General features: G+C 36.4%; 2 protein-coding genes across 5 annotated transcripts in view; both read left to right on the plus strand.

The window, feature by feature from the left end:
• The first annotated feature begins 1,991 nt into the window (after positions 1–1,991).
• LOC135196724 (beta-1,3-galactosyltransferase 4-like) lies at positions 1,992–10,636 on the plus strand. The gene is made up of 3 exons (XM_064223546.1): positions 1,992–2,171; positions 7,977–8,117; positions 8,623–10,636. Exon 3 carries the CDS (start codon positions 8,765–8,767, stop codon positions 9,965–9,967), a length of 1,203 nt encoding a protein of 400 aa, XP_064079616.1. The 5' UTR covers positions 1,992–2,171; positions 7,977–8,117; positions 8,623–8,764; the 3' UTR covers positions 9,968–10,636.
• A 3,834-nt stretch (positions 10,637–14,470) lies between these two features.
• LOC135196891 (carbohydrate sulfotransferase 4-like) overlaps positions 14,471–27,684 on the plus strand; it is a 69,097-nt gene continuing 55,883 nt past the window's right edge. The window contains exons 1-2 of one of the 4 annotated variants that reach the window (XM_064223678.1): positions 14,476–14,793; positions 23,948–24,003. The gene's annotated coding sequence lies outside the window, so the exon portion shown is untranslated. Of the gene's footprint in view, positions 14,843–23,947; positions 24,004–27,684 lie in introns of all 4 variants that reach the window. The other 3 variants (XM_064223679.1, XM_064223677.1, XM_064223676.1) reach the window with 3 other exon arrangements.

Consider the following 27,684-nt stretch of genomic DNA (forward strand, 5'->3'; position numbering starts at 1 on the left):
AATATATTCAATATATCTGTTACTTCCTTTACACTCTCCTTTTAGACCTCTCCACGCTGTAAATCTGATAGGACCACAGTCAATTAACTGACAAATACAGTACATTCCTATAATGTGTGACATTTATGGCAGACCTCTCCCAATCTCTGTCCACGCTCACACTGGAGCAGGATCAATTGACTTGACATTGCAAACAGCTTTTCACAACATGTCTAGCCATTGTGATCAATTTTGGAGTTTAGTTTCTGTGCTAAAGTCATACCTCCCGACACCACTAACTTGGAAGTTCTTCACCTATCTCAACACCTTCCCAACTCTAACTTTAGAAAACCCCACCCAATCCTCAAGACCACACTGATTTACCAATAATATTAATAAAAAAAAAGGATTAACCGTAAAATCATTCTCTTTAAAAAAGCATAAATCTCAAAAAATAAGTAGATGATTATATAAGTGAAAAGAAAGCAGTATCTCACTCCCCAAATTCTTAATCTGTTCCCCTGAATACCACCCAGCTGTTTCATTTTGTCCAGAAGGGACTAAAAGCACACAATTTTTTTCAGACAAGTCTGCTATTATTTGGGTTTTATTACTCGTTCCTCGGCCAAGAATTTATTTATAGATAAAGCACAGAATTCCTATAACTTGTTTCCTGAAAATGTTACGTTCCCAGACGCCTTGGTCCTGAGGCTAAAGAAAGTAGCAACTTAGCAGGTCTTGAGTTGTCAAGGTTCATGCAAGACTTTTAAGTTCTTAATTAATCAGCTTTGAAGAGTGATCGATTCAGAAATTAAAAATTCACAATATTAAAAAAGTAATCGTGAACGTAGTCGGATAACAACGGGATTTACAATGAAATCTCTTGGAAGTACTACGTCTACCCATATAGAAACAATAGGCCTATGGGTTACCACTCACCCCATTAGAGATATCTAATTAACTATCAAGGAATGTCGCGTTTTAAAATTAATTTAGTCTGAACAACGAGAATAAGCTGAGTATTAAGCCTAGTGTCTCGGCGTCAGTTAGCAAATCCACAGGCAATGACGCTCCATTAACCTTTATACTTATAAAGTTTTAAGTAGGTACAAGCAATGGTATAAAATCAAGTTTAAGTGAATGAATATAAAACAGGAGTTTTCGACGGCTTCGCTAAGGTCCTCTTCAGCTGTACTAGGCAAAAATTACAAAGTTTACACAATTAAAAATTTATGAAAAAAAGGACCCAGTTTTTAGAGATATTGTTCACATTCGTGATGCATTTAGGCAGCTAGGATATCTAAGACATTTCATTTCCATAGCCTTATCCAGTCCACCAGTAAAAGACCATTCTACATCTCCAACAACAGCAATAAAATCCAGTTGAACATCATAACTATATCTTAAATTGACTTACTCAAAAGTATACAGTGGCTTTTCCGTCACGATTGTCTGTATAGTTCGCAATAACATTGTCTGAAATCTGAATGCAAAAGTGGGCGGAGTTTCGTGGTCTGAACGATCTCAGCTGAATCTGTCACGACCAGGTTGCTGGCTTGCGACTTTTCAGGAAGTCTGTCATGCACAGGTCGTTCAATGTATGTTTGTCTGCCGATGTAAAGCTATCACGCACGTCTCTTCTAGAGATGATGTCATGTCTTTCCGTGACAAAATCTTTGTTCAGACGGAAATCGGTGCGTAGAATGTTCATACTGTCTGAATCGTAAGTGTGTTTGTCGATAACGACAATCGTTCAGTGTATGGGACCCTTAACACGAAGAATGCGTTCTTATTAGTGGATTGACTATGACGATGAGTGGGAAAACTGTGAATTCAGAATGACTTCATTTTATATTTTCCAAACTAGGCAACAAAGAGGAAGTTTCAGCCAGACACACTTTCATTTTCGATATCAGACATCGCAATTACATCGTTATCTGGGACGGGTGATGGTGATGAGGCGTTCCAGCGGGTGATCAAGCAGCTCGCGCGCGCTCGCCAGTTCAGGCACTGCTCGCATCAATGGCGTGGTTCTACGCACATTTCATGCTCAGTTGTATTTTGACTCCCGTTGTGTTAACATTAACCTGCATTCAGAACCTGCAGTCCCGAGTCTCCTGTTAATCTCATTTCTCTCCGTCTCATTCTTATTGTAGTGTCGTTTTAAGAAGCGTCCGTGATGTTCCTGCGAGGTAAGTCTCATTTAGCCATTTTAATAAAATACGTTCGTTGTTTGTTTTAATTTAATAATCTCATTCCTGTTAAATTTTTTCCTGTGAGGTAGGTCTGATTTGACATTTTAAAATGATAGTTCGTTCGTTTTATTTCTAAAAATAATCGTTTTATCAATGAAGCAAGGATCTTAAGGCTTACTTTTGTTGTGGTTTAGTTCCAACCAGTTCATTCGTTAGTGATAAGTTAACTTTATTTTCTTCTTAGACACAAAAATAAATCAGCTAAATTTACAAATGGCAATGCATTAGGTGTTCCTCACGAATGTGGCCTTCTGTCAGACGCCAATAATTACGTAGTTTTGATTTTTTTTTATATGATAAGAGTTTTTAAAATTATATAGTTCGTGCTCTGGTAAGCCAACAGATGAACAAGACCAACCCCTCTAGAGTTTAGAATCCGTAGGGGGATTAGTCCCTTCAGTGCACCTCATGCGGTGCAATGTAGGCATTACTTAAGGTTCTTTGCAGCGCGCCTTGGGCCCCTAGCTGCAACCCCTCTCGTTCCTTTACTGTAGCTCCGTTCATATTCTCTTCCAATTTAACTCCCACCCTCTCTTAACAATTCACAGTGCAACTACTTTGACCTGTCACACCTGTCAAACCTTTTCCTGTCAATTTCCGTTTCAGTGCTGAATGACCTCATACTTCCCAGCGCTTGGGTTTGACCTAAATTGTATAGTTTTCAATTCAGTTCTAGAGTTTAGACCTTCTTTACAACGGGAACTATAAGTGAAAGAGGAACGAATCGGAATATCCGAAATGAAAGCAGAAATCATAAAAGAAAAGAAAAAAAGAAAGAAAATGGAATGAATCTGTGTGAAGTAGGTTGCGTCTAGAAATCTAAAGTAACTTTCAACAGTGACAGAAGAAGAGAATTATGTGAGAACAGGCCCAGATAGACGCAAGATAGTCTCATCTTCGTCGTCGTCTTCTTCTTCTTCAATCTTTGAAGATTGATAGATTTCTACGTTCAGTGTATCACTCAGAACGGAAAGTGTATTAAATAGAGTTTTAAGATGGAGATCGCTATATATATATATATATATATATATATATATATATATATATATATATATATATATATATATATATACAGCTCATATATAATATATATATATATATATATATATATATATATATATATATATATATTATTATATAATATTCAGGAGTCCCAGGAAGACAGCAGTCTAAGAAGCATGCTTTATTTATATGAGAAACGTTTCATGTTGCTGCAACACACCATCAGTCTGCAATAATTAAAATTTTACTTGATAAATTAAAAGTTAAAAGTACAAATTATTACCAATAAAAAATCAGCTAAAAAAAATTCAATACTTTAAAATAAAAACAAAACTTGAGTGAGAAAGGCTACCTATTCAAGGTATATATATATATATGTGTGTGTGTGTGTGTGTGTGTGTGTGTGTGTGCGCGCGCGTGTGTACTACATATACGTATATACATAAATGACACAATCGTTGTGGTTTAATCACTATGCGTTACATCGCGCACGGAGCATTATGAAATTCATTACGTAAGGTATGTCGGAAATCATCGCAAAGCGGACGTCACCGCGGAACAAAGCCTAACTTGTAATACATCAGTAGCAAAGTGAAACGAATACCCCCTTCTCTCTCTCTCTCTCTCTCTCTCTCTCACACACACACACACACACAGCTCAACTGCGAGGGTATTTTTCCTGCTGCCACACCTTTCAAACCTTTCTACTCTAAATTTCCCTTTCAGCGCTGAATGACCTCTCAGTTCCCGGCGCTGGGCCTAAATTTTTAGATATTCAAATTCCGATAATACAGTTTGGCGCACAGAAAATAAAAGGATAATAAATAATAATGAATAAAAATGAGTGAAACAAAATCAGAGGCGGATGATGTAAATATTCGAGTCGAATGACCGGAACAAACAAATCAAACGAGCCTCGTTCATGGCAACATATTACCCAACGATTAGCAGTGAATGCAGAGGCAACAATGCAGCCACCGGGGGGAGGGGGGGGGGGGGGGGGTTGTTGTTGCGGCGGGGAGCCGGGGAGGGACATTTGCACTGCCATCCCACTTATAGGACTCCGGTATCTATCTGTGTCGAGGTTATGCTTCCTGTGGGGGAAAGTATCATTATTATTATTATTATCATTATTATCCTATTCATTCTCGTTTTCCCCTTTCGTAAATTCGGGATTCCAAAGCAAGCAAACCTGTTTCTATTTATTTATTTATTTTTTGTAAGGGGTGGGAGATTCGAATGTGGAAAATTTCTTTTGATGCCAGTTTGGAAATACTTAGGAGCTTTGTGTGATGGGCTTTTGGGATTTTTTTTTAAATTGTGACATATAGTTTTTTCTGTATGTCTTTTTTTTATCTATTTGCTTTATGTATGGAGGGAGTATATATATATATATATATATATATATATATATATATATATATATATATATATATATATAATATATGTATGTGTATATGTGTGTATTGAGACAGAGAGAGGAACGGACGAAAGGATGACGCATGGTAAAAACGCCTAGAAAAATCTCATTAAAAACAGCGTCCCCGACTAAGGATTATGCAAAGAAGAACATTTTCCGTACTAAAAGTTTGACGCGGAAATATGATGGAAAGGTTCCCTCTCTGCTTTGGTGAATGCCTTGATCAAAAATAAACAAGGAGTAAATACTATCTTTAAATCACTTGACCATTTAAAAACTGATGGTATAATGGCGTCTGCTATATTGCAATCATCTCAAACCATTTGATGGCGATGCCTATTACGTCATTAAATGATAGACGCATGGTTTTCGATTTAATGGCCCGGAGCGTCAGGACCTAAATCATTAATAATTAGCATTTGAGAGCCGTTATGAAGCCATATTCCTTCCATTACTATTACTCTCCTATGACCTCGTTCAGTGTTGCCAACTTGCCATTCGCGATTATTTGCTCTCCCTAGTAGTCGTTCCATTAAGAAGGCTACGCTCGCTCCATTGCTTCGCAGACCGACTCCAGGACTGACAGGCATTGAGGCTTCAGGTCTTCTCCAGGACTGACAGGCATTGAGGCTTCAGGTCTTGGCGAAAGCGTTGGTTTTTATTAAGAAATTCTCTCTGGGAAACCGACTGGTAAGTAGGCCTATAAATTTGCTGATCTGACAATGTTGGTCTTCTTTTTTTTCTTTTAATTAATAATATAACAAAGAATCTATGCATATTTTGATGCATTTATTTCCGTGTGTCATTTTCGTACTTCAAATTCTGTTGAGATAATGTTGTAAATTTTGAGAAAATGACTGTGAGGATGTTAGTGAACTGAAGATTAATCTTAAAATTAGCCAGTTTATGTAGAATCCGTCTCAGTTTCTGGAAAATGTATGTAATGAATAAACTTTGGAGAGAGAGAGAGAGAGGGGGGGGGGCGGGGTGCGGTTGAGGATGCTATGTGATCCATAATTCTAAAAAATCATATTATTATCCCAAGGATTTTTTTTTATTTTAAGATCAATATAGAGACAGAGGGCACTTATGACTTCATTTACGTAATAATTATATCCCTATAAGAATATACTATTTCGATGAGTTAACTATCTTCATTAGGCTCACTGGTTTCCTAACCTCGTCTTTTGTTACATTCAAATTTTCGTTTTCTGTGTTGATACTTGTACTTCTCAGTTCGTATCATATTTAAGAACATTTCTTTAATGTCAGCTCATAACTATTCACATCAACCGTGCATCCGATGTCTAGGCCAGTCCCTTACGACGCTCCTGATTGGCTGTTGGTAAGCCAGCCCTGTGATTGGGTTATCAACAGCCAATCAGCAGCGTCGTAAGGGACTGACCTAGACATCAAATGCGCGGGTGATGTGAATCTACTATAGTTGTCATTTGTCCCCTTAGGGCGGTTAGTGCTATCACTACACCTCTCACGGTACACTGTAGGCATTACTTAAGGTTCTCTGCAGCGTCCTTTCGACCCATAGCTGCAACCAGATTCATTCCTTTTACTGTAACCTCTCTTCATAGTCTCTTTCCTCCTCCTTAATTTCCACCTTCTCCTAAGTATAGTTTCAACGTTACCTCCAACTCTGAATGACCCAGCGCCTAAATTTTACATGATTTAAAGGTAAAGTCATCTGTATTTTGAAAAATGCAAAAGCGTCAGAAAACAGTTTAGCAACTGCTTCTATAAGACCACCGCGCCGGATCAAGCCAAACAGGTGCTTCTCAACTGTCTATAAGCACCTGCCCAACGCAGAAGTAGCGAGACAAGGTTCCTCGTTAAAATCCGTATTGTTTACTTATCAGAAGCCCTTTTCTCAGCCCTCACTTTGTCCTAACGGCGGGTTTCGTATTTATTTTGTCTGTGTTTCTCTGCGTCTTCAAGGTTTGTGACTATATTAGTCTGTAGTTTCAGAAGAATGTCACATACATAAAATGTCAGTAGGTGCGTAAATGAGATTGCTTGACCGCAAACAATGTGCACATATGTTTGCAAAATTGCAAGCCCGTGCACACGACAATAAGCGATAAGAGTATTGGATCTTTCATAGATAGGGAGCCCCAAGGGTTTTAAAAAACCCGGTATGTATCCACTTTCGGTGGCGACTTCAGTACAAGCCTATACGTCGGGGATGACCGTAAAAACATAACAAAAGACTGTAAAATATCATAAAGATAATGACCCTCCCCCCCCAAAAAAAAAATATTAGACCTATAGTACGACCCCCCAAACTTTGCTGTGGTGTCACTGTCTACGAAAGATGCAAAGTATCGTCAATCATGAGTTAGGAGAGAGTAAAAAAAAAAAATAATAATAATATCTTACAGCCAAGAACGAATCCTCAGAAGAGCCAAACACGAAACTGGAAATCCTTTTCCTCTTCTTGCTTTCAGACAAGTAACGCCATGTGGCGTTGTTGTGTGGGCGAGAGCCTTTGATAAGATGACTATTATTACTTCAAGTGAAACTTTCGCATGGCTCTGAATAGCAGGCGCTGACGTGAAGGGCTGCACCTTCCATATAAATATATATATACCGTTCTGGTTTTATTTGCGGAACGTGAAGCGTGATACTCGGTGTTTGCGAATTCCTCAAGCTGAAAGTAGTACTATTTCCTCTTACCGTGAACATTGGTTATCTACCATCGCATTCACCGTTGCGGTTGTTAATCCAGTGCCCTGGGGGCGTTTTGTGCCGACGAATGTCTGTCGATAACGTGGTAATTAGAGAAAGGAATTGAATTGCTTGGTTTTTCATTCAAGTGTAACTGACTGCTAACAAACTGAAAATGGAAATTGCAGACGAAACAGGAATAACAAATAAGTCCTGGCGTATTTGATGTAGATTCCATAACTGTTTTTGGATTTCATACAGTATTTTTACGTATACTACACACACACACACACACACACACACACATATATATATATATATATATATATATATATATATATATATATATATATATATATATATATAGAGAGAGAGAGAGAGAGAGAGAGAGAGAGAGAGAGAGAGAGAGAGAGAGAGAGAGAGAGAGAGAGAGAGGATGACAAACACAAAAGTTCGGAGGATTTCACAAGTCATCTGTGAAGAAGTGAAGAACAGCATCTGAAGAAAGGTGGTATAATCTCAGTAAGATTTTCGAGAGAGATGAAGAAAAACAATTGCATTTTCTCTGCTGTGTTACTAAAGTGAACCTAATCATCATCAGTACTCTTAAGATGTCTACATTTTTCCCTCGTTTATTCCAGAGTTGACAGCATGGGACATCAGCAGAGCGTGCTAGACACAAAACGCATCCAAATTAATTTGGGAATGAGGAGGAGCTGACGCGAGTATTTTGAGAGGTTCTACAAGGGGTCTCCGCTGATCCCACGATGTTTGTACTGAAGGTACGGAATAGCAAAGATAAAGAGATTCTGAAATACCTTTTGTTTTCTCTTTGCTTTCTCTTTCTCAATGATAATTTGCTAATCTTCTTATTCACTTCTCTTTATTCCTTACTATGAATTGAATTCTATGTGCAAGCTTCATCTATTTATGAATATTAAACGAATAATACCAATTATATCATTCTAAACTATTCTCATTAGCATTCAAGATAAACACTCCATGTATTACGTGTATTAACTTTGATGAGAATACTTCTATCCTCATTACAGACTGTGATAATACTAGCATTATATTTTTCTTTATTATAAGTAATAAAACATATCACGGAGACAAGATGGTTTATGATTAAATGGCTTTTTCCAAACGATATATAGTCTAGGATTATGGAAGGCATCATCTATGATATAACTTCAAATAATGGTTTTTAGCTAATTGGTCTAGAAATCTGCTACAAGTGCAACTTTAAATGCAATCTTCATCTAACATTTTTCTCCTTTATTTCAGATATGGGGATTTTCAGTCCCTCCTCAATGAGCGTAACTGTTCAGGCAGCCTAGGCCTCATTCGCAGGATTAGGCCTATATCCGCAAAGACTTGGTTGGCATCTTTGTTATGATACGCAACTCAGAATGGCCTGGAGTGAATAATGAGCGCGAGACATTCACTCAAAGAATATTCGCTGGCTCTTGTGACAGCTGCGGCATTTTTGCTCCTGATATGCTTCACCTGGGAAGCAAATCAGCCATCGACACCCACTGTGGCAGTACAGTACGTCAATGACCAACCGCCATTAGAGGCCTACGCCAGCCTTTTCCCTAGTCATAAATCTTTATTGGATCTAGGAAGGGCTTCGTTCATGATAAACAGCGCGATTTGTAAAGACGCGGATCAGCCAGTACTTCTCCTCTACCTTGTGTTTTCACACCCATATCACAAGGAACTCAGGGACACTCACCGCAAGCACACGTCGCAGGAGCTGCTGAAATCCCTGGGGTCAAGAAGAGTCTTCTTCCTAGCGGACGGCAGTCAGAAGTCTCAGGAGAATTACCCGACGGTGCCAATGCCCGTCGTGTTCAGTGAAAATGCCCAACACCGAGATCTCGTCGTGGCTGATTTCATTGACCATTATCGCAACCTAACCTACAAACACGCCATGGCTCTGTCGTGGGCTAAACAGTTTTGTCCTCAGGCTCGTTACATCCTTAAAATGGATGACGACATCATGGTTGATGTCTGGGGCGTGACGAACCTACTCAGGTCAGGACTAGCTGCTGACAATTTTGGTGTCATCCATAGCAGAGCAAGAGAAGTGGTTTTGAATCACAAGGGCTCCTGGGCAGCTGGGCTGCAGCAGAGAGGTTTGCGACCACAACGAGAGAGTGGCAAGTGGAAGGTGACAACTGCAGAGTTTCCAGGGACCGTGTACCCGAATTACCTGTCAGGTTGGGCCTATATCATAACACAGCCGGCAGCTTCGGCCATCGTGGCAGCTGCTGGCAACGACACTCCTTTCTGGATAGACGACGTGTACATGACAGGGATACTGGCCGTGAAGGCGAGAGTGCAACACTACTCTCTCAACCATCACTACACACTGACAGTCAGTTCTGTGAAGTGCTGTCTGGAAGGGAAGGACGCCTTGGCATCTGCTTCCCTTCCGACGAGAGAAGCACCACTCTGTAACCTTCTAGTTGCTCCCTCTGGGAAAAATGTTACACTCTTGGCCTCGTGGCTCATTGCAGCCAGACATTGCCACCGGGCTAACAGATGCCCTCCACGGCAACAGCCTGGAGCTTGTCCCCCAACGAGGCCTTATTATGGTGTCGGCACAGTCATACCTTTGTCGTGACGATTCTAAGTGTCCCTTTGTCGTGGCAGTGGTACTAAGTGTCCCTACGTAAATGTGACATTAACTATGAAAGCTTGCTCAAGTTTTAAAGTTAGAATTCTACTTAGCCACTGTTCAAACTCGCTTCATGGTTTGAGATCTAGTGAGAAATCGATGTCTGTCTGGCTGTCTGGGAATTCTGCAACTTGATGAGAAGAAGAGTGTTCATTGTGGGGAATTTGCCAAATGCAATGAATCTTTGCAGGAGAAAATTTTAAAAATGGCTACAGATCTAAGGAAATTGAAAGAAACTGCTAAAAATTTGAAAGCAAACCAAGAAATCACAATAAGAAGGGCAGACAAAGCTGTTGCCATTGTGCTCATCCAGACCTCTGAATATTACGAGAAACTGGACCAAATACTGGCTTATTATTATTATTATTATTATTATTATTATTATTATTATTATTATTATTATTATTATTATTATTATTATTATTATTATTATTATTATTATTTATTATTTGACATAGATACGATCATGAGGATAACTTAGAATTTTTGTTATAATAATAAATTTCTGAAACGTTTTATTACAAATTTGAGATCATGTTCTGTTTAATGACTTAAATTAGGCAATATATTATTTTATCCACAAATTAACGTTTCTGTATATGCTAGTGTATGAACTTGTCGATGAAGCATATATATATATATATATATATATATATATATATATATATATATATATATATATATATTATTGCGCGAGTCAAGTTACTTTTTATGTAATGTGGTGCCATCTATATTAAGTTCTGTTGGTCTTTACAATAAATGGCAGTTAGAGGTTTTAATGCCTCAATATTCATTATTATTGTCCTACAATGGTTTCAACATTATTTTCAGCACTGTCTATATGACCTCATAGGTCCCAGTGCTTGGCTTTTGGCCTTAATTTTATATTCCAGTATTAAAAGAAAATTAGAGCGTATCTTATTAATACTTTCTGAAGCAAGATGCCACCGGAAAAGAGACTGACATTTAATAATATTTGTGATATCTTACGGCATATAAAAGAATGTTCTTCGTTATTATAGGACTTATGAGCGACAGCTATTAACTAATACCGAAAATAAATTGAGTTATATCATTAAAACTAAATTACTATACATACTTTTGCCCTCTGAAATAACCTGTGCTTGCCGAAAGGTGCTTAACCTTATTACGTTTACTATAGTCTACCATAAAACGTTTTCTTTTACTACAGCTCAAAGAAAACTATTGCTCTCATTAATGAGCAGATAACTTCTTTATAATGTTGTTAAGTAGTTTATATTTTGGCTTATTTAGGTAATAACTGGTTGTAGAGTGCACTGGCAGGCAATTATGAATACTTAGGTCTCTTCTCTTTATATAGACAAACTTCAAAACACGTCACAATTGTTGGTATTTTTAGGACAAAATATACAAATCGCAGGGCAGATATTTATTACGAATATCCGATTTACGATAGAAATGTTTGTGTATTGCTGAAAAAACTAGTAACTGGTATGACTTTCAACGTTTTCAAAAATACACTAAGTCTAAGTATTTAAAACTTATGAAAGAAATAGCCAGGGATAGCCTTTAGGCTAATCGTTCAACTCTTACATAAACCTAGTTTACCATTTTTGCATTCCTCTAAGCACAGTTTCATTCCAAATATATAATCGTTATTTCCTTATGAAAACAATGAATAAATCATGACATAAATCAACGCTTAGGAGCTTGTAAAAATAAAAATATAGGATCTTTGGCTTGTAATACCAAGAAATCTTTGACAAGGCTGGTTTGCATTTTTCCACTGATCTTCCAGAGTGAAGCCTAACTTACATAATTTGTGGCTTTACGATAGATTCCCCTTGGAAGGGGTAGAGCCATCAGCGCACCCAGCTCACGCGGTGCACTGTAGGCACAACATAAGGTTCTTTGCAGCGTCCCTTCGGCCACTAGCTGCAACCCCTTTCAATCCTTTTACTGTATCTCCATGCATATATGCTCTTTCTTCCATCCTACTCTCCTTAACCCTCTCCTACAAATTGTTTCAACGTTATCTTCAGCGCAAAATTACTTGATGGGCCTAAATTTTATATATTCCAATTCCAGTATACAACAGGCTATGCCTGCAATGTTCTTCCCTGTAGCTTCGTATGAGTCGCAATGGTTTTCTCTACAGGTATCCAAAACATCCTAAAAATGTATTATATAATAAATCCGTGCATTGTACGGTGCAAAATCAGTATACGGAGATTCATACATTTTTTTTTTTTTTAGATTAGGTAGTTGTATAATGATTTATGGGAAATATATTACTATGCGTAATTAATTTACTGATTAAAACTTAAAAAAGAATACACATATGATTAACCTGTTTGTTCACTTTAAGTATCCTAGCTGAAGAATTCATGACAACTGGACTTGTATAATCATTAATAGCCGACTTGCTTGCTGCTGTGACGCTTCAATTTGAGAATTTTCATTGTTTTTCATGTAAAACCTTTTCAGCCACCAGCTTTTACATAGTAGTCTCTGGGACTAAGGATATTAACAAAAACGAATCTGGTTTGCTGTTCACATATAGCCTGCGCCTATCTCGCTCCCGCACGAAACGTTAGACTAATGACCTATTTGGTTCAACCAAATAAACTCGAACTGAATTGTCTTGAATAAAACTTTTTCGTTTTTATTAGGTTATTCCATTTTTTAAAATTCGGTTTGATCAACGATGGTCTATGTAAATTGAGCATCATCATAGAACACAACAGTATTTTGTGCCTGTAGGTACCAGGTGATTAACTACATGAATATTCCCATATATAGGGGTAGTGCCGTCAGTGCATCTTATGTGGTGAACTGTAGGCTATACGAGAGACCTCCATTCCACTTCCTGTCCACAATCTTGCTGTCCAACCACTCCAACACCCTCTTTTCACTGTCTAAAAGCGCTGAATCGCTGATAGTGGCCCACTGCTTGGCTTTGTGCCAAATTTCCAGGTATCCGTCTATGTATTTCTCTATGAGTTACATGAACAAACATACGTATATAACCTTTAAACGAGGTTACTCCAGAGATCACACCGCTGGTTGCCAGGTCAGAGTCCCTGAGGGCCACACCAGGCATCCCGATTAATCCCTTATACCCCAACCTTACCGCAATTGCGGGCCGGTCGCACTGGGGCAATGTCCCACGCTGGCATCAAGCAACTTAGTTTTTTATTTTATTTTTTTTTTAATCAAGCAATCGCAGCTACTTGTTACGAGCTTAAAAAAAGCTATTTCGACGAAATGTTAAAAAAAAAAAAAAAACTCAGTGCTTGCGTCTATTTAAAAGGACGATTTTATTTCCTTTTTAATAACTTCTTTATTGAATATAAAGAAATAAAAATTGTAGATAAGGTTCCATGCTACCTTGTATTTCATTATATGCCAAAACGATGCTGAGAGAGAGAGAGAGAGAGAGAGAGAGAGAGAGGAGAAATATGAATACTATGAAAACCACAGACACCCGTGGGAGAGTTATTAAAAATAAGAGTTACGAATTTCTTACGGTTGGCAGAGACGCCACGTCGAAGGTACATTATTACCGCCGAGGCGATGTGGTTTCTGAACTTCTTCTTCTCCTTCTTCTTCTTCTTCTACTTCTTCTACTTCTTCAATTTTCAGAAACTCTTCAAGTGTGCAATGATCCGTTAATAATTATCATTCAGCAACAGCGGTTACATTTGATCTTCCAATTCCCCGCGGAACATAGGCCTATATCCCGGTTTCAAATGTGCATTCATAAACACATTATATTGTGATGCCCGTTTTAATGACCATCAACCAGTTAGTTTAACACAATACTTGTCATAAATAGACGCAAAAACTTGTTTGAAGTGAAATTGTTCTGAAACACAAACGATTTTTAAAAGGGAAACTTGATCAACTCAGCGATCTGGGCGTTGCTGTTCGCAAAACGAAAAAAAAAAAAAAAAAAATGTCGACGATGAACTTACCTCAGCTTAGCTTACCTGTATCTTCAGTTGCCACATGTCGCTACGCGAGATAATTACCGTTGTAGCGGCAACAGCAAGATCCGTCGTGGTTGAGAGAGAGAGAGAGAGAGAGAGAGAGAGAGAGAGAGAGAGTCTTGATCTTTGAAGATGTCAAGTCAACTTTCGTTATAGTCTTTCTCAAAGTCTAAAAAACGAGAGCGAGAGAGAGGAACGGGGTGATTGTGAGAGAGAGAGAGAGAGAGAGAGAGAGAGAGAGAGAGAGAGACGCATGCCCAACCACCACATCAAAGTTCTGCAAAGCTGTCAACAAAACCTAACTCTATAACAGGAATAAAATTACGTTAAAATGAAAAAGAGAGAGACAGAGACCGAACGAGAGCGAGAGCGACAAAGAGAGAGAGAGAGAGAGAGAGAGAGAGAGAGAGAGAGAGAGAGAGAGAGAGAGAGTCAGTTGTTTCGTGGGTTCTTGAGGCCAAACTTTTTGAGGGACGGCCAGTGTTGACTCGACTGGTGCTACGTAAAGACGCTCTCACCAGCGCCCCACAGGTGTTGTATCAATGTCTCTCGGGGAAGCTTCTCGCTTGCCGCGCCCCTAGAAGTTAAATGTGAGTGAAAAGGAAATATCCACGGGAGTCTCCCCAAGCTATTATCTCCTTCGGCGTGATAAAAGAGGGCGTCGTCGGCTGTTGTATATAGTGGAAGATGCAATAAAGTGACTGAGAGGGATAATTTGGCCCAAACTTCTTCTTTCTTCTTCTTCTTCTTCCAAAGGCGTTTCGGACACAACACAATCCGGGGCAACTTCAGAAGGAGGTAAAAGGAGGAGTGACGAATCACTTCCTGCAATTTCCGTAGTATCCAGGTACTATCTACCAGGTTCTCTCTCTCTCTCTCTCTCTCTCTCTCTCTCTCTCACAATTTTTTTTTTTAACGACCTGACTGTTCCTGTTGGACTCTATACACCTTTGTAGAAGTGTACAAATCTCTCTCTCTCTTCTCTCTCTCTCTCTCTCTTGTCTCTCTCTCTCTCGCTCTCTCTCTCTCTCTATAATGTGGTAGTTAACCATCTCTCTGGCATTGCAAGAAATGTACAATAGCGCTCTCTCTCTCTCTCTCTCTCTCTCTCTCTTCTCTCTCTCTCTCTCTCTCTCTTCATTTAATGTGGTAGTTGACCATCCCTCTGGCGTTGAAAGAAATGTAGTACTAACGCGGTCTCTTTTTAAATATCATATGAAAAGACAGGCAACTTCACTTCTATATCCTGATTGGCAAAGCTGCTTTAACCTTATTGTGTCATCTCTCTCTCTCTCTCTCTCTCTCTCTCTCTCTCTCTCATGATCCTTTGGAAGTTCTGGAATAGGCAGTATTCACTTCCTCAGTCCTTTCTTTTCAGATTATGTGATATATATATAATATATTATATAGTATATATATAATATATATATATATATATATATATATATTACATATAAACTTCTTTCAGTTTTCTTTCTGAAGATTGAAAATAACGAAAACCCACAAAATACTGTGTATAACGTGTTTACTATAAGTATTTACATTTTATTTCAATATATATATATATATATATATATATATATATATATATATATATATATATATTAATTAAAACTAATTAAATTGTCCTTGAACACAACAGATGCAAAAATAAAAACGTTGGTGACAGACAGAAAGACTTGTCCAGCGAAGTCACATTGAATAGTGGAGTTCCTTAGGGTAATACTCTAGTCCAGAGCTGTCTGCGTTGTACGGAAATGAATCATTGCATGATAATTCACTCAGAAGAGTTTGTCGATTTGACAGTAAAGCTTAGTAAGACGAGTGTCAGTTCCGGCGTCATTAACCTAAATGATGTGAGCCAGTTTCAGCAGCCAGTATCAGTCACAATCAATCAGACGAGTGTCTGGAGTCAGATATGATGGCAGGATAATGAGCAATGATGCCATGTGGACAACGACAAGTTCCTCTTGCAGATGAGAAAAATAATGAAAGGGCGATGGGAATGGATCCTCTCCAGGGCACCAGAGGAGTTGGGAAACCCTGACTCTGTACTTTGATCATGGGAACTATGAGAGAGGAAGATGCAGATAGTGAAAGTTCAGGAAAGACACGGGTGGCGGAATTTGACTTAGAGGTCCTTTGTGTAACATTGACTTACTCTCCAAGGATGTGTTGTTTGGATATCTCTTGAACTCCAAGCTCTTGCTGCAGTGTTCGGTAAAGGTCAATTTTTCGTCCAGATTGCCTGTTGATTAGTCCCAGTTAAGGTAAAATTGTTGATAGTCCTAGTATTGGTGAAGTTGTTCATAGTCCTAGTATTGGTGAAGTTGTTGATATGCTTAGTTTATGTGAAGTTCATAGACCTAGTTTCGATTAATTTGTTGAAAGGCCTAATTTTGGTGAAGCTTTTAATAGGCTTACTTTTGGTGAAGTTGTTAACAGGCGTAGTTTTAGTGAAGTTATTGATAGGCCTAGTTTTGGGGAAGCTGCTGATAGTCCTAGTTTTGGTTAAGTTGTTGGTAGGTCTATTTTCGGTGAAGTTGATAGGCCTAGTTTCGATGAAGTTGTGGATAGGCCTACTTTTGGTGAATTGTTGTCACATAAACACTCGAAGAATCTACTTTGAGCCTAAGAACCTTGCATAAAGACAGCGGAAGTGGCCCTGATAAATATTCTTATATATATACCAGCAGCTGTTGTAAATTGAGTTGGCCTTATGTCAGCACGGGCTCTTGCTGAGCTGGAGCAGCCCGAAATTCACCATCAGAAAGACAGACAGACAGTCCTAGGCACAATAATAATAATAATAAAAAAAAATTATCAAGATTTTTCAAGGTAAAATTTTCAGGAAAATTTTCCAGTGTAATGGCTCACACATTCACGTAATATTCATTCTGAAGAAAACGAAAAAAAAAAATCATAGAAAATTATGTAACGAGAGGAATCGTTTCTCAAATTCCACGACAACCTCGAATTGAAAATTCATGAGGTTTTAGCGCCACAATGTGGTGTCAGCATATATGCAGCACGTGGGAATTTCTTATCAGTTGCCTTATGGTGCCAGAATTAACTTTGGCAAGATGTTGATGTTTATCTTGAAGGAAAAGGAGCCACCAGATAAATGCCTTCACGTCAGTCTGATGAGAACCTTAGGTGCTGGCCACCACATGGACGTTCCCAGAATACGTCTGCCAATGATAAAATGATATATTATATATATATCTTACGTTTTATTTTACCTGGTGAAGAAAAATCAAGTGTACGTTCCAGTAATGCATCCTAATCCACTTTCGTAGTTATTCCCGAGTTTATTTATTTATTCATTTATCTATTTATTTGTTTAATTATTTCTCTTTTTAACTGAATGAGAGCTTTGATTATTGCAGATATATAAGATCAGTGAAACGGCAAAATTCTCCTAAGGCCTCTTGAATATTAAAAGCACCCGTAATACAAGATAGCATTTGCGTAAAGTATGTTATATTTTTTTTTCATATTCAAAGAATGTCCAAAAATAATTACCTAGATTTCAGATGTGACCTCTGGTGAATTTTGCTGTGGCTGACTATTCAATCTCTCGCCACGAGAGAGTTATAGAAAAAGTGACCTTGAACCTTCTGCAGGGACAAAGACGGGGAAATCATTTTTATATTGTTCCTTCAGACACAATAGCAGCTGTGACGTCATCAAATTGCTCTTGTAGTTTTATAGTAAACAGAAAACTTGCTTTTGATGACAACCCAGAAAAAATATATAAAAATCTGGTTAAATGTAAAAATAACTCACTCTGGAAAACTAGTCCCCTTAGGAGTTTACTTGCCATCAGTGCACCTCACGCAGTACGCTATAGGCATGATATGCGTCCACTCTCAGGCTTGCTGTTCAACACCTCTAACTGATACTTTTTTATTTTGTTTTTTCTCCCAGTTGCACATTTTGTGTATTTGTATTTATATGTATATGTAAATATACATATACATACGGTATGTGCATATACATATGTACATATATGTACACATGCAGCTATATATGCGTACATAAGTATTTGTACTCGTGTGCATGTCTCTGTTTGTGTGTGTGACATACCTTTTTCTATAAACGTCCTATTCCAACTCTTTTTCTTTCTCTCATTAATCCCTCATCGAGTGCATATGACCCTGATGAATAAGAATCAAGCATTTTCTTAAAGCAAAAGCTTGTGAGAAAAAGCAAAAGCTCGGGTAGCAAAAGGTAGCAGAAGCTTAGGCAAAAAGTAATTGCTTAAAGTCTTATGAATAAAAATGATCAGCGTTTGCTACCTTTTGCTAAATGGATTCCGAGCTTTTGCTTAGAGAACCAGCCACGTGGTACTCATTTGTTTTAGACATTCCTAACCGGTATAAGGATAAACGTAGAAGTTCATTTGAGTTTTTTGATTAATTTGGCTTTGATTCCCAGTCGTTTCAGGCAGAATGAGTTTAATTTGAATGAGATATGGAACTAGACCATTATAAATAATTCTTGAAATAAATGTTAGCTTTTCCCCCCTTCGTTACATACTACTAGTGGATGTGAATTCTTACTATACGTAATTCTAAAACAGCAGATGCGCAGACTAATTATGTGATACCAAAAGTTCTAGTATTACTGTGCAATTACTATATCGGCAATAGGAAATGGTAGGAGTGTTTGTGGTACTTGTTGTAGTAGTTAATGAATGTTGCAGTTGCAGTTCTTTTATCTGCTGCTGCTTAGGTAGAGTATCTTATGAACATAGATAAAGTATATATATATATATATATATATATATATATATATATATATATATATATATATATATAGGATATATGTATATTATACATTTATATATAAACATATAGTGTATATATATATATTATAAAATATATATATATATATATATATATATATATATATAATATATATATATATACATACATACATACATACATACATACATACATACATATAAATACTATGTTGGTATATATAAATGCATGTATTACATAGTATACATAAAGACATATATTATACAATAATATACATGTATAAGTGTGTATATATATATACATATTATATATATAATACAGTATATATATATATATATATATATATGGTATATATATACATATATATATATATCTATACATACAATAGAAACACAATATATACTATTATATAACACCATACAGCAATTTTGATGAGTTTTCCTTTAACAAATTCAAAGAAAATCTGCCATCATGTGAGGTTCACTGGAGCTGCCTTAAACTTTTGCTTAGAAGCATAAGCAACTGCTAGGTTTTATTCATAGGAAATGAAGCAATTGCTAATCATTTCTAAGCATTTGCTTTAACTTAAGTATCAGCTGTAAGCATTTGCTACTAACAAAAGCATTTGCTTTGTTTTATTCATTGGAAGTGAAGCAAATGCTGTACAATCCAAGCAAAAGCATTTGCTCAACGTTTAATATTAAACTCTCGAGGAAAATACAGAGGCTACTGCACGGCAACTGATGTCTGGCCAAGAAACTTGCTTGCTAACAGTTTCCAAGCTGTTTGCAAACTCTCTACAAACATTTTCCAAGAAACTGTTAGCAAACTTTGGTTCCAAATCATGTTCCCTAGTGTGGACAGGCCTGTAGACTTTCAACTCTAGTCCCATGTCATAATCGCTACCGAATATAAAGTCTAGTCCTGTGTGACAATGGCTACCGAATATTATCTCTAGTCCTATGCCGCAATGCCTATCGATTATTATCACCTCTAGTCCCATGACACAATTGCTATCAAATGTTAACTCTAGTACCATGTCACTACAGTTACCGAATACTTACTCTAGGCCCACGTCACAATTGCTATCGAATACAAACTCTAGTCCCATGTCACAATATTTACCGAATATTAGGTACCTTTAGTCCCATGTCACAATTGCTATCGAATATTAACTCTAGTACCATGTCACTATATTTACCGCATTGTGACCGATTACGTATTACGAAAGCGCGGATTCAGAACTGAAACCATTTAATCATGTTAAAAAAGCGCGACAAAACATGCCATCAAAAGAGCGGCGTTTGTTTCGCCTTCACCAGATGTAGCTGGGAAAATATTTTTTCAAAACAGGAGGTGAAGACGAGTGTGGCAATACAAGGAGGCCACACATGAAGTCAGACTAACCTAAACTTGGACTGACCATTTCCATCTCATATATTCCTTAAATCATGCCAAATTTCGGGTACTTCCTGAGAAAACATGGGATGCACTGTCAACTTTTCCCAAATGAGGGCCCTCCATTCTTCCTGTGAGTCATCGAGCTGATGCTCGGACACTAAAGAAGGAAAGTCCAAGGCAACTTTAATGATGGACTTCATTCTGTCTTTCAGTACTTGTTGCTTTCTTTGGCTCCATGTTATGGAACATGGAGCAATGACACTGTCTTCTTCTATACGAAACCTCTCGCAAATCTGACAAGAAAGTTGTGCAAAGAACATTAAGCAGTCTGACAGAAACTTGCTTTCATTTGAGTTAATTATTCATGATCTTGAAAGATGAGTGAACAGAGGGCAACAGGCGGTATATAAAGTCTGGTTAACGCGTTTGATACAAATTTCAGCCGCTCTTTTGATGTTAAAAAAAGAGAGGAGAGGCGATTGAAAACAAGAGGAGAAAAATAAAAGAAGACTAAAAAAAAAAAACTCGCTTTCGTGTTAAATACGACGCGCTTATGACACGGGATTCCGAGCTTTCGTACAACGCTGACCGAATAGTACTTCTAAACCCATGTCACAATGCTATCCGACTGGACTCTAGTTCGCATATCACTTATAGGTTCCGAAGACTAAACCCTCCTGTCCAATGGTCACTCTCGTTAATTACAAGATCCCTCTAGTCTCAATTGTTCACCAATAGGTATCGAATGTTACCTCTAGTCCCACGTCTCAATTGCTATCAAATGTTACCTCTAGTCACATATAACTATAGTTACAGAATACTAACTCTTGTCCAATGTCACTCTCGTTAATTAAAACAAGATCACCTATAGTCTCATGTCACAATAGGTATCGAATGTTACCTCTAGTCCCATGTCACAATTGCTATTGAATATTAACACTAGTCCCATGTCACTATCGTTACCGAATACTAACTCAGGTCTCATGTCACATCGCTACCGTATAATTACTCAAGTCCCATGTCAAAAAACAAGTTAAAAGGAATTCACTGTGTTCTAGAAAGTAATCTGTGGACACGGAAAATCTTACAGGAATAGTAATACTTCCATTTACGAGACAGAAAAAAGGTGATAAAAGAGGAATTTATTGTTGATTATAACACGCAGACCAAGAACGGATAACTTGGTAGATTAATGAATAACATAGTGAGTTTCAAATTGTTAAGAAAAATCAGCATACTAAGTTATATATATATATATATATATATATATATATATATGTTATATATATATATATATATTTATTATCTATATATATATATATATATATATATAAATATATATATATATATAAATATTTAGCTTCAGATTACGATCTAGCCACAGCTGTGCGCACTTAAATTAAAAAGAGGCTACCTACGGCTTTTAGCCTGCTTAGAATAAACACGTTTTCCTTCATAATCCGCGCCCCCCCCCCCCCCACCCCGGCCCCACCCGTTTCGCAACGAGGGAGTTTCGGTCTCAATTAAATTAGACTGGATGTTTCTTTGTTTTTTTTTTTTTTTTTTTTTTTTTTTGCGAAGTGTATGCCCGTGCCAGAGGATTAGTATATACTAGGCCACAGGTCCTCAAAGGAATGAGGGTTAAAAACGGAATCTATATTTCACGATCTGTGTAACTCTGTATATTTTTCCTTTTACAAAGGCATTAGCACTTGTTTGGCATGTATGTATATATAATTATATATATATCTATATATATTATATATATATATATATATATATATATATTATAATATTTACATATGTATTATGTTTATATACAATATGTGTATATATATATATATTATATATATATATATATATATACTATATATATATATATATATATATACTATATATATATATATATATATATATATATATATACATACATATATATATATATTGACCTCGTATTTTACCCATCTATTTATATTTTTTACTGTTAATTACTAGTTTATTATTTTTTCTCTCATTTTTTTCTTTTACTAATAACTGACCTCTTCTGTAACTTCTTTTAGATAAACAATATATTCTTTGGAAGCGTGAATTTCAAGTCGACGACCTCTGAAGCTTGTTTCCATATGAGTAAGGGTTTATCTTCTTGAATAATAATATAATAATCTGATATAATTATTTTTAAATAATTAATAAATATAATAATAATAATATAATGATAATAATAATAATAATGTTAAAATAACTTAATTTTCAAGTTTTCCATGTGAGTAAAGGTTTATCTTGTAAATAATAATAATAATAATAATAATAATAATAATAATAATAATAATAATAATAATAATAAATGCGATCTTTAAGAGTCGTGAAAAATGCAATCAGTAACTGCCTGCATGCGTAGACTGTTACGCAAAACCTCCTGAAAGTTTGATGACGCACTTTGAGACAAAGCGTCTCACTTCGAAAGTCTGACATTCCGTGGCATTTAAAGGTTGATTGCAGAGCCGAGCTGCTATGAGCTCAATGTTGATCCACGTCCCTAAGTCGGGAAGGTGTGTGACGTTGCTGAAATCGGCCCCGCCCCCTGCTGCGTTCACTCGTAGGCAGGCGTCCCCTCGGCGCGTAACTGGGACCTCTTTCGTTCATTTTGCTGTTTGAATGTGATATCAATATTTTCCCCCTCTAAAAGAAGTAAAAAAAAAAAATATATATATATATAATATATTATATATATATATATATATATATATATATAATATATATATAATATATACATTTATGTTTGTTTGTTTTGATCAAGTTTTTTTTTCTTGTGTTTCAATAACAGCAAATTTAGTCTGACGATCATTGACAGACTATTCCATTCAGAAACGAGACACTTAATTACTATAATGACGGGGTGATTTTAATCTTTAATTAAGAGCAGATTGTACTTAAAGCTCGTACTTTTCATCTTATTTAAATAGCATGCTGCACTTGACGGTCATACTGCACTCAGTATATACACAGATGGGAACACGGTTTAAAAAAAGTACGGTGAGGGAGAGATGAGAGAGAGAGAGAGAGAGAGAGAGAGAGAACCAATAGGCATAAATTGCATATAATCCAGAACAAATGACACATCAGAAATTCTGAGTTAGCTAAGCATAGAAACATTTAGTCAACCTCTCTCTCTCTCTCTCTCTCGGGGGGTCTGTCTCTCTCCATCTCTCTCTTCTCCCACTCCCTGTCTCTCTGTCTCTTCTGTCCTCTCTCTCTCTCTCTTGCTATTCATCATTCATTTTATGTAATGTTTTTATTTTAAGTTTTTTCATCTAACAAAAGTGTACAGCGAATGGCACATGTAAACATGTAGTGTTTTTGGGTGAATAACGTTTTTTTTCTTTCCAGATGCATATACACATCTTGCTTTATATAATCATCATGGAAAAGTCTGGAATAACATTGCAGAACCATTGAAAGCGTAGAAACTTTATGGAAAAGTCTGGAATAACACTGAAGAACTTTGATTATATATATATATATATATAGTATATATATATATATATATATATATATATATATAAGCAAATAACTGTTTTGCTCAATATAAGCAGAAAATGGCCTGAAAGATAAAAAATAAAAAAAGACGATTACCTTATCGACTCTCAAGTACTTTAAATCATCGTGACGGAGAAATCCTATTTATTGAAAGACTTGAGAAGATTAGTTGCAACTAAATGGGAGTTTAATTCTTAAAAAATCTTAATTCTAAGTGAAATGACTTTTTTATTTCTTTTTTACAGGTGAGTGATGAATTCTACTGGAATGAATGTCTTAATTTAACCGTATTTCTCGGAGCGTAAGTACTGGGCATTTATGTAACTTTTTATTCAAGGAGAGAAAGAGAGAGAGAGAGAGACAGACAGACAGAGAGAAAGAGAGAGAGAGAGAGAGAGAGAGTTCTTCCGTAGTTAAAGTTAAGTCTATCTTAGTTTAACCAGACCACTCAGCTGATTAACAGCTTTCGTAGGACTAGCCCGAAGGTTTAGATATTTGTACGTGGCTATAGAAACCAGTTGTTTACCTAGCAACGGGGGGGACCTGCAGCTTATTGTGGGATCCGAACCACATTACATCGAGAAATGAATTTATAATGAGCAGAAAACAATTCCTTTGATTCCGCGTTGGGTAGAGCGGGGAAGCGAACTCGTGACTATATATACGGAATCGATAGGCAAGCACGTAACCCACTCTAGCTGCGACCCGTCTCACATTCCTTTTACCGTACCTCCGTTAGTATTCGTTGCTTTCTACCGTCTTACTCTCCCCCCCCCCGACCATCAACCCGCCGTCCTAATAATTGTTATGTCTTTTAAGGCCTTTTTTTATTTTCCTCTATTTCCCCTTCGGCGCAGAATGACCTCATAGATCCCAGTGCTTGGCCTTTTGTCTAAATCTTATATTCCATTTCAGTTTCCACCAAAGAGCCCTTTCACGTCTGTTGGTGAGGTCGCTTCTTACCATTTTTCCTGGAATTAATTTTGTGCGTTCATCTGTAATAATTAATCTATCGTCCCACGATCGGTTATAGTTCGTATTTTGTAGTTTGCCGGAACAGGAAGCCGTTAAAACTGAGCTTGGTTGACCGTGAAATCTTATCTTATAAACAAGCAGTGTCTGATGTACAGTGGCGCCCAAATCTCATGCGACATGATTTTTTTTTTTTTTTTTTTTTTTTTTTTTGTATCGTTCAGATTCTCAGACTCAACGTGACGTTGCCAAGTACTGTTAAACTTTTTTTTTTCTTTCTTTTTTCAATTTCTAATGTCATACATGTCGACAAGTTTTCGAATTCACAGCTAGCCCTATTTTCCTTATGGTTATATAAATATGATCCCTTTTATGCATTGGTATGATTCGTAATCTGTTATTTGAACTGATTTTTTTTTTTTTTCGCATTGCTTAGTTCAAAGTGCGGCGCGATTAGGTTAGCGGTGCCATCAGTGAAAGCACACTTAACATGCTCCTCGGACTGGTCAACATAACCACATCTGCAGCATTATGACAGTAGACCTAATAAGCTTAACAGTCATAACAACATTTTCAAAGTAGGAATATGAATTAAAACAAGTTTTCTTTGAATGTTGAAGTTTCAGGCTGTGTTTAAGCTGCCTGTATGTTGCAAAATGATTTATAGGCCTAAAAAAAATAATCTAAGCCTTCAGAGATGTAATCTGTTACGAATGCTTTTATTTGTAGAGATTACCTATTCTTTGAGGAATAAAAGATGATGGTGATTTTGATGATCTGGAGAAGATGGCTATTAAACGGAAAAATCATAAGTATTAATATCAAGGCGTTTCTGGAACACTTGTTTTTCAACTGGTGTAAAATATTATTTTCGTAAAAGTCCTTCTGCTCGCTTTTGGTGTATAATTAATTCTTTCATAAGGTAACTTGAAGTGCAAGAATGTTAGATAACCTCATTTGCTTTTTGGCCAGAAATTATTAATAGAGAGATGTGAATGTAAAGTGTAAAGAAAAGAAATCTAAAACCTAGGCCTATGAATAATATCTTGGCTTTGACAATAAAATAATTGCAGAGGCGAATATTTGCTAGTATGCCATCATTTTTGAAATGTTTAAGAAATATATATCAAATAATTATGTATGAAAATCCAAGTCTTCCTCTAACACATATAAAGTAATGGTTTTCAAGATAATTTCACTGTCACTACTCAGTGTAGACCTACTTACGTTACACCAGGTGGTTGTTGTTGCATCGACACTAATAATACGTCACACATGCTCCCCTCACACGTAGATAACGGTGGGCGCATTCTACTTTTGTATAAGCATATTTACATTTTTTTCAGCATCGAGGTGTAAAAACAATCAAATAGGACTATTTAACATTTAATGCTTGCTTTGAAAGCATTATTAATGTTATGACCATTTTTTTCGTGTTTTAAATTAACATTTGAACTGATGTTTGATGACGACTTCGTTTTGGTCAAATGTTTCAGTGATGAGTCAACGAAAGTTTTTGAAAATGTTTTTCTGAAATTTGGCTGCACGTAATATTTTCTTACAGTTTTGAAATATATGGCAGATTTCACTCCTATGAAACATATTATGGCCTTATTGTATGCAATAATCGCGTTTTCTCATTGAAATAATAGATAAATATGGAGCATTCTAGGTTGCCAGATAGTGAATTTTGAACGAAATCCTATGGAGTCATGTCGCATGAGATTTGAGCATCACTGTACGTACTTGTGTGTGTATGTGTATATTATATATAATATATATATATATATATATATATATATTATATATATCTATTGGTATATGTATAGTTGTATATAGATATCGTATATGTAGTACGTATGTAATAATATATCTTATTATATATATATATCTATATATATATATATAATATATATATATATTTTATATATAATATTTAATTTTTAATCACACCACCGTGATACATACACACATTAAGCTACAAATGTCCTTTTAATATCAAATTCGCTCTACCTCGGAATTAATATATTATTCATATATGCCAACAGAAGGAGGATCATTTTAGTTAATAAGAAAGAATTCGTAGGTGAGAGTCAGTTTCAACTCCTGACGGTCTCTAGTGGTAAGAGCTTCAAATGTACGTCTGAATCTTGGTTCCGTGGGTTCGTCCACGAGCCGACGAATTTCTTATGAACTGGAAAAAATTCCCTTCTTGGTTAACATAAATGAAAATATTATTAATGACGAGGTAGAGCGAATTAGATATTAAGGGATATATGTGTAGCTTAATGCGTATATTATATATAATGTGTGTTGTGTGTGTGTTCTGTGTGTGTAGCATACATACATACATCACATACATACATATATATATATACATATATATATATATATATATATATATATATATATATATATATATATATATATATGGATGGTGGTGTGTGTGTGTGTGTGGTAGTGTGTGTGTGTGTGTGTGGTGTGTTGTATTTAAAGTGTTTTTATTTATGTAACCATGTAGAAAATTACACAGCATTTCAGTAAAATGCACAGAAGACTCACTCATGTCACTCTTAAAAGAAATTCCTTGTGAATAATTCGTTGCGTTCCCCCCGCCGCCCCCCCTGGCGCTCTAATGGTTCTGTGGGGCTGAAGTCAGTAATGGTTTTATTGTCCAACATAACTATACGATTCATTTTTACTCCAGCGGCATTCATGTATTAATACAATAAACGGTGTGCTTAGGTATAGCGTGATAGTATCGAACAGTTCCCGTGATGAATTAGTTTTACTGCACTGCATAGGTACCTGTTAGAATTCCATATCTTTTTACGTGTGTAGAAATAGGCTTTATTATTATTATTATTATTATTATTATTATTTTATTATTATTATTATGTATTATATTATTATTATTATTATTATGTTTCAAAAATTATAAAAATTCCCCTATATGGAATATTGGCCAGTTACTCAAAACATCGCTGAGCCTGAGAAGCGAATTGTAAGG

The sequence above is a fragment of the Macrobrachium nipponense genome, chromosome 18 (assembly GCF_015104395.2).
Source record: "Macrobrachium nipponense isolate FS-2020 chromosome 18, ASM1510439v2, whole genome shotgun sequence".
NCBI classification, from domain to species: domain Eukaryota; kingdom Metazoa; phylum Arthropoda; class Malacostraca; order Decapoda; family Palaemonidae; genus Macrobrachium; species Macrobrachium nipponense.